The sequence below is a fragment of the Eschrichtius robustus genome, chromosome 10 (assembly GCF_028021215.1).
Source record: "Eschrichtius robustus isolate mEscRob2 chromosome 10, mEscRob2.pri, whole genome shotgun sequence".
NCBI lineage: Eukaryota > Metazoa > Chordata > Mammalia > Artiodactyla > Eschrichtiidae > Eschrichtius > Eschrichtius robustus.
Genome location: NC_090833.1, coordinates 36,449,272 through 36,462,553, shown reverse-complemented (window position 1 = coordinate 36,462,553; position 13,282 = coordinate 36,449,272). Strand labels below are relative to the sequence as shown.

The window sequence follows — 13,282 nt, the reverse complement described above, 5'->3', positions numbered from 1 at the left end:
TACAGAAGGACTGCACAGACTTACTGGAGGAGGCACACTACAGACAGGGAGGTGCTGTCCACTGAAAACCACAGAGCATCCTGGGACCTGCTGTGTACTGCAAGCAGGGATGTGCTGGCCTGTGCAGAGGGGAATCCCATGTGGTGCCACTGTTGTTACTGTGTAAGAAACAGGAACAGTGCCCTGATGGAGCTATTAGGAAAGAAAAACAGAACATTAGAACTTATAACTGTTTGGATAAAACATCAACTATTAAAAATTAAGATCTGGGCATTTATTGATTCTCCTCTTCACTGCACATATTTTCACAATGTACTACAGTTTCAACCAAAATATTCTCGTCAAAAGAAAAAAAAGGTGACTGTTTCAAGAGTACTATATGATACCCAGTGACCTGGGTCTAAAGTCTTCCCTCAAAAAGACTTAAAAAGTCCAGGAGAATAATGAATTGCTATATTAACTCTTCTAGCCTGCTCTAAAGAGCAGAAAACTTTTCTAAAGAGGACATTTGGAAAAATGAAACATATCTTCTAATAACCTGGTCACATTCAACAGAAAAAAAAACTTTTGTTTAATTGCAACTAGTGAAACAATGTAAAGTATTGATAGTATTTTTAAAAAGTTAAATAATTTCCTTCTCTCCTGGCCAGTTTTATTCCCACCCTACCTATCTGGAAGAAATCAATATTAATAATGTGTTCTCCCACATCATTCACCATGAGTATATAAACATATGCGAGCATGATTACCCATTAACTATTGTCATGTTTGGTTTTGTTCTTAACAGAAATGAGATATTACCCTGCAACTTACTTTTTTCAATTAATATTGGAGATATCTCTTCAAGGAAATTGAAAGCAATTCATTCTTTTTGACACTAACAAGATATTTCAAGTACACTCATCACTTTAACACAGTCCTATCATTTATATACTAATGGACATTCAAGTTGTATTCACTCTTTTTACCAATTCAAATACAACCATAAAAAATGTCACTGAACATATATCCTTACATATTAGTTTCATTTATTTCATAGGGGTGACTGGGTAAAGGGGTGAATGTATTTTAAACTTTAGCAAAAATCTGGATGGATTAAGTCACAATCCCAACAGTAACAATAGGACTCCCAGCACCTCCATTCCAGGTAGATGCATTTGCATTACAAGCATGCTTACCTACTAGAAGAATGGGGGAGGTTAAAAAAACAGTATCACAACCGGCTTCCTTTAAATTTGCATTTCTCTGATTAGAAAGGTTGAACATCTTTTAATATGTTTATTAACCATTACAGATTTATGTAAATAATCTATATCCTCTGCTCACTGCCCACTTTCTACAAGGCTGTTGATTAACATTATAGTTTGGCTTTCTAATTAGAGATATGTGTAACAAAAATATTTTCCCAGTCTATGTTTTTTATCTGCTGTTAAACCCTTTGTTTAATGGTAAATAAACCCTCCCTTTTCCTCTAAACTGAAATACATCTTTTTTCCGTCAATAACTTCCCAAACATACCTGGATCTATTTTCTGCCAAATTTGTGCTGTGTCAATTCTAGTATCTTATTAGAAAAGTTAGTATCTAGTAAGACAAATTCTTCTCATTACCATACTTTCTTTTCATTTTACTTTTGGGCCATTTTCACACATTTATTCTTATGTAAATAACCTCAAGTAATTTTATCCAGTTTCAAAACCCACTGGAATCCTAATTTATATTAATTGTATTAAATGTTATTTTACAAAGGACATAATTTTATACTACAGCTTTTCATTGGAATATCATGTCATTACATGTTCAATACTACAGTACTGTACCTTCAAGAAATTAGCTTTCTTCATAAAGATTATATTATTCTTATTAAATTTATTCCTCAAAATTCTTTTTTAAGTTTGTAGACTTTGTTATATTGCTGATAGGTTATTTTTCTCTATTTCCATGTCAAATTGCCTTTTTTCTTCTTTCTTTTTCTTTTTTGGCCATACCACGCGGCGTGCGGGATCTTAGTCCCCCGACCAGGGATCAAACACTTGTCTCCTGCAGTGGAAGCTCCGAGTCTTAACCACTGGATCGCCAGGGAAGTCCCCACGTCAAATTGGTTAAGTGCTAGTAATGAGAAAAGTTACTAATTTTATGTTTCTCGAATCTAACAACGTTATCCAATTTTTTAATTCTAGTACTTTTAAAAATTAGAATCTCCTTTTCTATGTATACATATGTATGCTAAGACTCAACACAATTATTTACTCTTGTCTTTCTGCATTACTAATGAAGAACCTTCAAAAATGATGCTCACAGGCACCTATCTTAGATCTGATTTTAATGGATATGTATACAAAATTTTTTTTAGTGTTCTGGATTCTAGTCCTTTCTCAGAAATAGTATTGTGAATATTTTCTTCCAGACAGTGGCTTGCTTTTTCACCTTTAAAATACTGTCTTTTGGATGAGCAGAAATTTTTTATTTTAATGAAATCCAGTATGTTGGTGTTTTATCAAGCAGCTAGTACTTTATATATCCTGTTTAAGAAATCTTTGCCTACCTTATGAAGACATCTCTTTTATTTTCTTTATCTTTCACATTTAAATCTAGAAACCAACTTTATTTTTGTGTACTATATGAAGTAGAAGCCAAGGTTCAAATTTATCCACATAGATATCCAGTTGTTTCCACACCATTACTGAAAAAGACCTTCCCTTCTCTCCTGGAATTCCCTTGGCATTTTTGCCAAAAATTAAGTGACCAAAATATATGTCTAAGTCTATTTCTCACAATGAACACAAATTCTTTAATTTATCAACAGTTCTCTGTATAGTTAGTGCTTTTCCTATGTCTTAAAGAAAGCCTTCCCTACTTAAGGTCATGAAGCCATTCCCATTTTACTTTCTTAAAAGCTTATATTGCCATTAACATTTACGTCTTTAATCCACCTGGAACTGACATTTGTGGATGGTATGAGATAAAGGATCCAGTTTCATGTTTTCATTTGGATATCTAATTGTCCCAGCATCATTTATTAAAAATTCTGTCTTCTCCCAACTCATCTGCAGTTATATATCACATATAAAGTATTCTTAAACCTGTTAGTTTATCTCTGGGCTTTATATTCTATTTCACTAGCATATTTAATTATTCTGGCAAAAATACCTTCATACAGCTTTATAATTAGTCCTAATAATTGGAAGAGCTACTCTACCCACCTTGTTCTACTTCAGAATTATACACCAGAGGTTCTCTTAATTGTAGTGTGCATTAGAATCACCTGGGTTAAAAGAGATTGCTGGATCCCTTACCTAGTAAGTCTATTGTATAGTCTGAGAATTTGCATTTTTAACAAATGTCTAGGTGATGCTGCTGCTGCTGATCAGCTGATCCAAGACATACTTTGAGGACCAAGTGGCCTTAGAGATTCTAGACCAGAGCATTAGTTGGCCAACTATTTCATAAAGGGCCAGAAAAGTAAATACTTTAAGCTTGTGGGCCATCCTGGTCCCTGCAAAAAGCAGCCACAAATGACAGATAAATAAATAAGCATAGTTGTACTCCAATAAAACTCTACAAAAACAGCCAGCAATACTTTGCTTTTCCCTGCTCTGGATAATCCCAGGTCCTTTAAAATGCCATAGAAATTGCAGAATCAGCTTCTCAAGTTACATCAAAAAACTTACTGGAAATCTGCTTGGGAGTACACTAATTCTACACACCCTGTATGTCAGTTTTGAAAGCAGACAGTTTTTACAAATTTGGCTCTTTCAAGCCAAATCTTTTAGTATTTAGACAGTTTTGTAATCTTCTACATAGAGGACTTGAACATCTTTTGTTAAGATTCTTAACTTCCTTCATATTATTTTGATTTTTCAATTTTACTTTCTTATTTGCATATTTATTATGGAGAATTTCAAATATGCTCAATACCAGTATAATGAACCCCCATATCTAGCACATAGCCTCCAAAACCACAAAACCATATATCCAATCCACTCCCATCAACTTCTCCCTTTCCTGTACTTTGCTAAAGCAAATCCCAGGAACCTATCACTTCATAAATATTTCAGAACTTATTTCTAAAAGACAACACTCAAAGCACTCAAAGTTTTACCGTTAATTATGCTGTTTGAAATAGGTTATGTGCAACAAACATAGAAGATGGCTGTGTGGGAATACGTGGAGCTAGCATCTCCCCACAACTAGGGCACCTGCCGGCCACTGGTGGGGGACTCTGACGCCCAAGGAGATGGGAGGAACCCCAAAGTGAACTAGTAGGATGTAGGGGGACTGAGTGGGGAGGAGAAGTGGAGGCCAGACAGGATCAGTGCCCCTGAGGCCGGGGAGATCAGGAGAGGCAGGTGGGACGGACTCTACGGGAAGAGCATGAGAGAAGCAGAGGGCAATCGCCTGGCCCACACGGGCCAGGGAGCCTGCTGAGCTCCCAGGCAGGTCCCCTGCCCTCCAAGGCCCCGTCCAGGCCGTGGAAATCAGGAGAGGCAGGCGCGAGGGGCCCTCCCAGACCAGAGGAGCAGGAGAGGTGGGAGGGAGTTTGCCCCACCCACTCGAGCCCAGGAAGCCTGCTGGGCTCCCAGGTGAGGTCCCCTGCCCTCTGAGACCAGAGGTGGGGGGCACACCTGGGTCCTTTCTGTTCCTTGAGCCTAAGCCCCACCCCCCCACAGCCCCCAGGGCCTTTTCCAGCCCTGTGGGTCCTGAGCATTGGCCCCACCCACTGCCCAAACCTCGCCCTTGCTTAGGCCCCGCCCTCCACAGCCAAGGCCTCCCCCCACCTTTTTTTCCTTTTCCCCCCTCCTTTTTACTACTGTGGTACTGATGTACCTTCCAGTTGTTGATTCATCTATATTTTTATTTTTATATTCTTCCTAACATATCTGTCAGTTTCCTCGTCTAATTTTATTTTTTACTTTGTTATTGTTGTGGTCCCCACCCCCACCACCGTGCCCCAGGCGGCTTGCGGGATCTTGGTTCACAAGCCTGGGGTTGGGCTGAAGCTCCTGCGGTGGGAGCTCTGAGTCCAAACCACTGGACTAGCAGAGAACTTCAGATCCCAGGGAACATGCATCAGAGTGAGGTCTCACAGAGTTCCTCATCTCAGCACCAAGACCCAGCTCTACCCAACAGCCTACAAACCGCAGTGTTAGAAGCCTCAGGCCAAACAACCATTAAGACAGGATCACAATCCCATTCATAAAAAAAAAAAAGAGAGAGAGAGGACGCAAAAAAATATGTTACAGATGAAGGAGCAAGGTAAAAACCTATAAGACCAAATAAATGAAGAGGAAACAGGCAATCTACTTGAAAAAGAATTCAGAGTAATGACAGTAAAGAAGATCCAGAACCTCGGAAATAGGATGGAGGCACGATTGAGAAAATACAAGAAATGTTTAACAAAGATCTAGAAGAACTAAAGAACAAACAAACAGAGATGAACAACATAATAACTGAAATGAAAAATACACTAGAAGGAATCAATAACAGAATAACTGAGGCAGAAGAATGAATAAGTGAGCTGGAAGACAAAATGGTGGAAATAACTGCTGAGGAGCAGAATAAAGAAATAAGAATGAAAAGAACTGAAGACAATCTCACAGACCTCTGGGACAATATTAAATGCACCAACATTCGAATTATAGGGGTCCCAGAAGAAGAAGAGAAAAAGGGTCTGAGAAAATATCTGAAGAGATTATAGGTGAAAACTTCCCTAACATGGGAAAGGAAATAGTAACCCAAGTCCAGGAAGCACAGAGTCCCATACAGGATAAACCCTAGGAAAAACACAGCAAGACACATATTAATCAAACTAACAAAAATTACATTCAAAGAAAAAATATTAAAAGCAGCAAGGGAAAAACAAAAAATAACATACAAAGGAATCCCTATAAGGTTATCAGCTGATTTTTCAGCAGAAATTCTGAAGGCCAGAAGGGAGTGGCAGAATATACTTAAAGTAATGAAAGACAAAAACCTACAACCAAGACCAAGGATCTCATTCAGATCCTACGGAGAAGTCAAAAGCTTTTCAGACAAGCAAAAGCTAAGAGAATTCAGCACCACCAAACCAACTTTACAACAAATGCTAAAGAAACTTCTCTAAGCGGGAAACACAAGAGAAGAAAAGGACCCACAAAAACAAACCCAAAACAATTAAGAGAACGGTAATAGGAACATACATATCAACAATAAACCTGAATGTAAATGGATTAGATGCCCCAACCAAAAGGCACAGACTGGCTGAATGGATACAAAAACAAGACCCATATATATGCTGTCTACAAGAGACCCACTTCAGACCTAGGGACAAATACAGACTGAAAGTGAAGGGATGGAAAAAGATATCCCATGCAAATGGAAATCAAAAGGAAGCTGGAGTAGCAATACTCGTATCAGATAAAATAGACTTTAAAATAAAGACTGTTACAAGGGCTAAGGAGGGACACTACATAATGATCAAAGGATCAATCTAAGAATAAGATATAACAATCATAAATGTTTATGCACCCAACTTCGGAGCACTTCAATACATAAGGCAAATGCTAACAACCACGAAAGGAGAGATCGACAGTAACACAATAACAGTAGGGGACTTTAACACCCCACTTACACCAATGGACAGATCATCCAAACAGAAAATAAAGAAGGAAACACAAGCTTTAAATGACACAATAGATCAGACAGATCTAATGGACATTTATAGAACACTACACCCACAAGTGGCAGAATACACTTTCTTCTCAAGTGGACATGGAACATCCTCCAGGACAGATCACATCTTGGGTCACAAATCAAGCCTAGGAAAATTTAAGAAAACTGAAATCATAGCAAGCATCTTTTCTGACCACAACGCTATGAGATTGGTAATCAATTACAGGAAAAAACCTGTAAAAACACAAATACATGGAGGCTAAACAGTGTGCTACTCAATAACCAAGAGGTCACTGAAGAAATCAAAGAAGAGATTTAAAAATACATAGAAACAAATGACAACGAAAATACGACCACCCTAAACCTATGGGACGCAGCAAAAGTAGTTCTAAGAGGGAAGTTTATAGCAATTCAATCTCACCTCAAGAAACAAGAAAAATCTCGAATAAACAATCTAACCCTACACTTAAAACAACTAGAGAAAGAAGAACAAAGAAAACCCAAAGTCAGTAGAAGGAAAGAAATCATAAAGATCAGAGCAGAAATAAATGAAATATAAACAAAGAAAACAACAGCAAAGATCAATAAAACTAAAACCTGGTTCTTTGAGAAGATAAACAAAATTGATAAACCCTTAGCCAGACTCATCAAGAAAAAAGGGAGAGGACGCATATCAATAAAATTAGAAATGAAAAAAGAGAAATCACAACTGACACTGCAGAAATACAAAGTTTTATAAAAGACTACTACAAACAACTATATGCCAATAAAATGGACAACCATGAAGAAATGGACAAATTCTTGGAAAGGTACAATTTTACAAGACTGAACCAGGAAGAATTAGAAAATATAAACAGACTTAACATAAGTAATGAAATTGAAACCATAATTAAAAATCTTCCAACAAACAAAAGTCCAGGACCAGATGGCTTCACAGGTGAATTCTATCAAACATGTAAAGAAGAGCTAATACCGATCCTTCTCAAACTCTTCCAAAAAATTGCAGCGGGAAAAACACTCCCAAATTCATTCTATGAAGCCACCATCACCCTGATACCAAAACCAGAAAAAGATATCACAAAAAAAGAAAATTATAGACCAATATCACTGATGAACATAGATGCAAACATCCTGAACAAAATACTAGCAAACAGAATCCAACAGCACATTAAAAGGATCATACACCACGATCAAGTGGGATTTATCCCAGGGATGCAAGCATTCTTCAATATACGCAAATCAATCAATGTGATACACCGCATTAACAAATTAAGGAATAAAAACCATATGATCATCTCAATAGATGCAGAAAAAGCTTTTGACAAAATTCAACACCCATTTATGATAAAAACTCTCCAGAAAATGGGCATAGAGGGAACCTACCTCAACATAATAAAGGCCATATATGACAAACCCACAGCAAGCATCATACTCAATGGTGAAAAACTGAAAGCATTTCCACTAAGATCAGGAACAAGACAAGGATGTCCACTCTTGCCACTATTATTCAACATGGTTTTGGAAGTCCTAGCCATGGCAATCAGACAAGAAAAATAAAAGGAATACAAATTGAAAAGAAGCAGTAAAACGGTCACCGTTTGCAGATGACATGATACTATACATAGAAAATCCTAAGATGCCACCAGAAAACTACTAGAACTAATCAATGAATTCAGTAAGGTTGCAGGATACAAAATTAATGCACAGAAATCTCTGGCATTCCTATACACCAACAACGAAAAATCAGAAAGAGAAATTAAGGAAACACTCCCATTTACCATTGCAACAAAAAGAATAAAATACCTAGGAATAAACCTGCCTAAGGAGGCAAAAGACTTGTAACTCAGAAAACTACAAAACACTGATGAAAGATATCAAAAATGACATAAACAGATGGAGAAATATACCATGTTCTTGGATTGGAAGAATCAATATTGTGAAAATGACTATACTACCCAAAGCAATCGACAGATTCAATGCAATCCCTATCAAACTACCAATGGCATCCTTCACAGAATTAGAACAAAAAACTTTACAATTCGTATGGAAACACAAAAGATCCCGAATAGCCAAAGTAATCTTGAGAAAGAAAAACAGAGTTGGAGGAATCCGGCTCCCCGACTTCAAACTATACCACAAAGCTACAGTATTCAAGACAGTATGGTACTGGCACAAAAACAGAAATATAGATCAATGGTACAAGATAGAATGCCCAGAGATAAACCCACGCACATATGGGCACCTAATTTACAACAAAGGAGGCAAGAACATACAATGGAGAAAAGACAGCCTCTTCAATAAGTGGTGCTGGGAAAACTGGGCAGCTACATGTAAAAGAATGAAATTAGAACACTCCCTAACACCATACACAAAAATAAACTCCAAACGGATTAAAGACTTAAATGTAAGACCAGACACTTATAAAACTCTTAGAGGAAAACACAGGAAAAACACTCTTTGACATAAACCACAGCAAGATCTTTTTTGACCCACCTCCTAGAGTAACAGAAATAAAAACAAAAATAAACAAACTGCACTTAATTAAACTTAAAAGCTTTTGCACAGCAAAGGAAACCATAAACAAGACAAAAAGACAACCGTGAGAATGGTAGAAAATATTCGCAAATGAAACAACAAAGGATTAACTTCCAAAATATACAAACAGCTCATGGAGCTCAATATCAAAAAAACAAACAGTCCAGTTAAAAACTGAGTGGAAGACCTAAACAGACATTTCACCAAGGAAGACATACAGATGGCCAAGAGGCACATGAAAAGATGCTCAACATCACTAATTAATATTAGAGAAATGCAAATCAAAACTACAATGAGGTATCACCTCATGACGCTCAGAATGACCATCATCAAAAAATCTACAAACAGTAAATGCCAGAGAGGGTGTGGAGAAAAGGGAACCCTCTTGCACTGTTGGTAGGAATGTAAACTGATACAGCCACTATGGAGAACAGTATGGAGGTTCCTTAAATAACTAAAAATAGAACTACCATATGACCCAGCAATCCCACTACTGGGCATATACCCTGAGAAAACCATAATTCAGAAAGAGACATGTACCACAATGTTCACTGCAGCACTATTTACAATAGCCAGGACACGGAAGCAACCTAAATGTCCATCGACAGATGAATGGATAATGAAGATGTGGCACATATATACAATGGAATATTACTCAACCATGAAAAGAAACGAAATTGAGTTATTTGCAGTGAGGTGGATGGACCTAGAGTCTGTCATACAGAGTGAAGTAAGCCAGAAAGAGAAAAACAAATACTGTATGCTAACGCATATATATGGAATCTAAAAAAAAAAAAAAAGGTACTGATGAACATAGTTGCAGGGCAGGAATAAAGAGGTAGACACAGAAAATGGACTTGAGGACATGGGGTAGGAGAGTGAACCTGTGGCAAAGTGAGAGTAGCATTGACATATATACACTACTGAATGTAAAACAGCTGGCTGGTGAGAAGCAGCAGCATGGCACAGGGAGACTGGCTTGGTACTTTGAGATGACCTAGAAGGGTGGGATAGGGAGGATGGGAGGGAGGCTAAAGAGGGAGGGGATAGGGGGACATGTGTATACATATGGCTGACACGCTTTGTTGTGCAACAGAAACTAACACAGTATTGTGAAGCAATTATACTCCAATAAAGATCAAAAAAAAAACCACAAAGAAATAGGTTATGTGAACTCACTGTAGATCTATTTCTGTTGGTTTTCATTTGTAGTCCTTTTTTCCTCACGTACTTGGTTAACTTTGTTTACTGCTTACTGTCCTTGAAAATTTACTGGAGGGAATTCTTTGAAAACTAGCCTGAAGATTTCTTCCTCCAAAGAGAATCTGCATGTTTTCTAGGCCCCTGAAGTCCAAAGTACTTTCACTAATTTCACAGTCTGATGTGAATTTGGCCCCAAATTACATTTGTTTCTGGTCACTCTTATTCTAAGGATACAGCCCTCTAAGGTGCCTATTTTATGTAAGAAGGGTCATCTATGTAGGAAGGGACTCCTTAAACTTAGTGGTCTCTGATTCCTGTTCTCTTGTGCCTCATGATGGGACTTAAAATTGAAGTTCAAGTTTGCATAAATGAACAAAATGCCTTCAGGATAGAACTAGCATCCCTACTCTCCCTTAAATTTTGACCTGCCAATTCCTTCTGATCTTTAGGCTCTTTTGATGCTTTTAGGATACTGTTAATAATTTATCTAGTATAGTCAATTGTCTTCAATCAATGGGGATGCTCTCAATAACCCTGCCTACCAGCTCTAGAAAATAAAACTCCCTTTTCCATTGTAAGACCTTTTATTGGACATGAATGATGGCTAAATTTTATATTTTTGCATCTATTAACAAAATATTCTCCCTTTAGAGTGTTGATGAAATCTATTACCTTAAAAGATTTCCTGGGCTTCCCTGGTGGCGCAGTGGTTAAGAATCCGTCTGCCAATGCAGGAGACACAGATTTGAGCACTGGTCCGAGAAGATCCCACCTACCACGGGGCAACTAAGCCTATGTACCACAACTACTGAGCCTGCGCTCTAGAGCCTGTGAGCCACAACTACTGAGCCCGCGTGCTGCAACTACTGAAGCCCGTGAGCCTGGAGCCTGTGCTCCACAACAAGAGAAGTCACTGCAACGAGAAGCCCACGCACAGCAACAAAGAGTAGCCCCCTCTCGCCGCAACTAGAGAAAGCCCGCGCACAGCAACGAAGCAGCACCAATGCAGCCCAAAACAAAACAAAACAAAAACAAACAAAAAAAAGTTTTCCTGATGTTGAACTTATCCTGCATTGCCAGGATAAACTCTAATAATCATTATTTCAACTTTGCTAATAGACTATTTTAGTATAACACTAGCTATGGTTTATTATTTAAAGTATCTGCATCTGTATTCAAGAGGGAAACTAGCTGAACGCTTTCATCTGTTGTACTGTCTGAGGTTTTATTATTAAGGTTATGTAAGCTTCACAAAATATACTTTGAAAATTTCTATCTTTGTCTATAATCTGGAATAGTTTAAATTGGAACTTTCAGTTCTTTATAGAGATTAGACAGAATTCAGATGTAATCTATAAAGACAGGTTTTTTATTATGCCTTTAATTTCTTCCATAGCTATTGGTCTGTTCAGGTTTTCTATGTCTTATGTTGTTCTGGTGTTTACATACGCAATTGTTTCAATATGTAGACCCAATAAGTAACTTTACACAAACGAGATACCATCTTTTCTGAAATTAAGTCTTTTCCTTTTCTTTCTTTGGTTCCATCTCTACCCTCCTTCCCTTTCCCTTCACTTTAGCACTCGCCCCCCTCACGCCTAGTATATATTTCTCTGTATTTTTCTTTATGTTCAGAGTCCTATGTATACAAATATTTAATCACCATGTTTTACAAAATTAACATAACACTTTCCTCAATTTTGTTTTTCTTGCTCAACAGTATCTTGCAGATATCACTCACATTCCTGGCATAATTCTAAGTAATTCTTTGTAACAGTTACATTCCATGGTATGAAGGTATCCTAATTTATTCTACTATTCTACTAATGATAAGCAATCACTTCATTCATACTTTGTTTCTATGGATTTGCCTATTTTAGACATTTCATATAAATGAAATCATACAAACTGTGAATCTGTGGCCTTTTGTGACTGGCTTCTTTTACTAAGCATGTTTTCAAAGTTAATCCATGCAGTATCATGAATTAGTACTTCACTACTTTTTGAGTGAATAATATTCCACTGCACAGATATACCGTATTGCATCTATTCATCTGCTGATCGACGTAAGTTATTGTTTTCTGTACATTTAATTTGCATTTAGGCACTGTATCAAATTCTTTCAAACTAGAATATCTTGTGTTTTCTTCTACTACAATTATATAATGAGAGGGAGAAAGATACAACGATCTCTTTCAATGTTTTATATCCATTACAATATCATTCTGCATTTGGTAGAACTCCTAACATAACACTGAATAAAAACGAACAGAGCCAAGTATCTCTCTAGTTGCTGATTTGTCACTCACAGATTAGGATACTTGCTATTAGTTTTATTTATTATAATTAATTTCCTTCTTGCTCTATTTTGTTAGAGTTCTTAGTAAACTTTAACTGACTTTTCAACATCTTTTGATTATAATCATATGCTTTTTCTTCTATTATTTGCTGATGCGGTATGATTTTCATACAAAACTATCGTCTCTTACTTGGAATAGATCTTATTTGGTCACAGTTTATTACTCTTTTGATATGGTGCTATAGTGTATTTTCCAAACATCTATTTAGAAATTCTGCCTATGCATCAGGGAGTTTGGGGGGATTACTGTCTTTATTTGCTTTTGGTATTAAAACTACGCTGGTTTCACAAAATAGAGAGACTTAAAAAAAAAAAAAAAAAGCCGCCTGGAATTATTTGAGCGCTTTCTAAAGGTTAGAGAAAACAGCTGTGAAGCTATCTTGTCACCGTGCCTCGGTAAATCTCTGATTAGCTTTCACACTTCTGTGGTAATTCAAATTTTCCTGTTATTCTTGGGTCAATTTTCAGAACTTCCTTTAAGTTTTCTTCCCCCCCCCCAGGGTTATATACAAAATTTCATTATAATAGTTAATAA

The 13,282-nt window shown here is 37.1% G+C and overlaps 1 protein-coding gene across 6 annotated transcripts in view; it reads right to left on the bottom strand.

Moving 5' to 3' along the window:
* Positions 1 to 13,282, bottom strand: part of RNF38 (ring finger protein 38) — a 122,568-nt gene that overhangs the window by 15,640 nt on the left and 93,646 nt on the right. For all 6 annotated transcript variants that reach the window (XM_068552297.1, XM_068552300.1, XM_068552294.1 and 3 more), the window contains one exon: positions 25 to 192. In XM_068552297.1, coding sequence (XP_068408398.1) covers positions 25 to 192 — 168 coding nt within the window. The remainder of the gene's footprint in view (positions 1 to 24; positions 193 to 13,282) is intronic.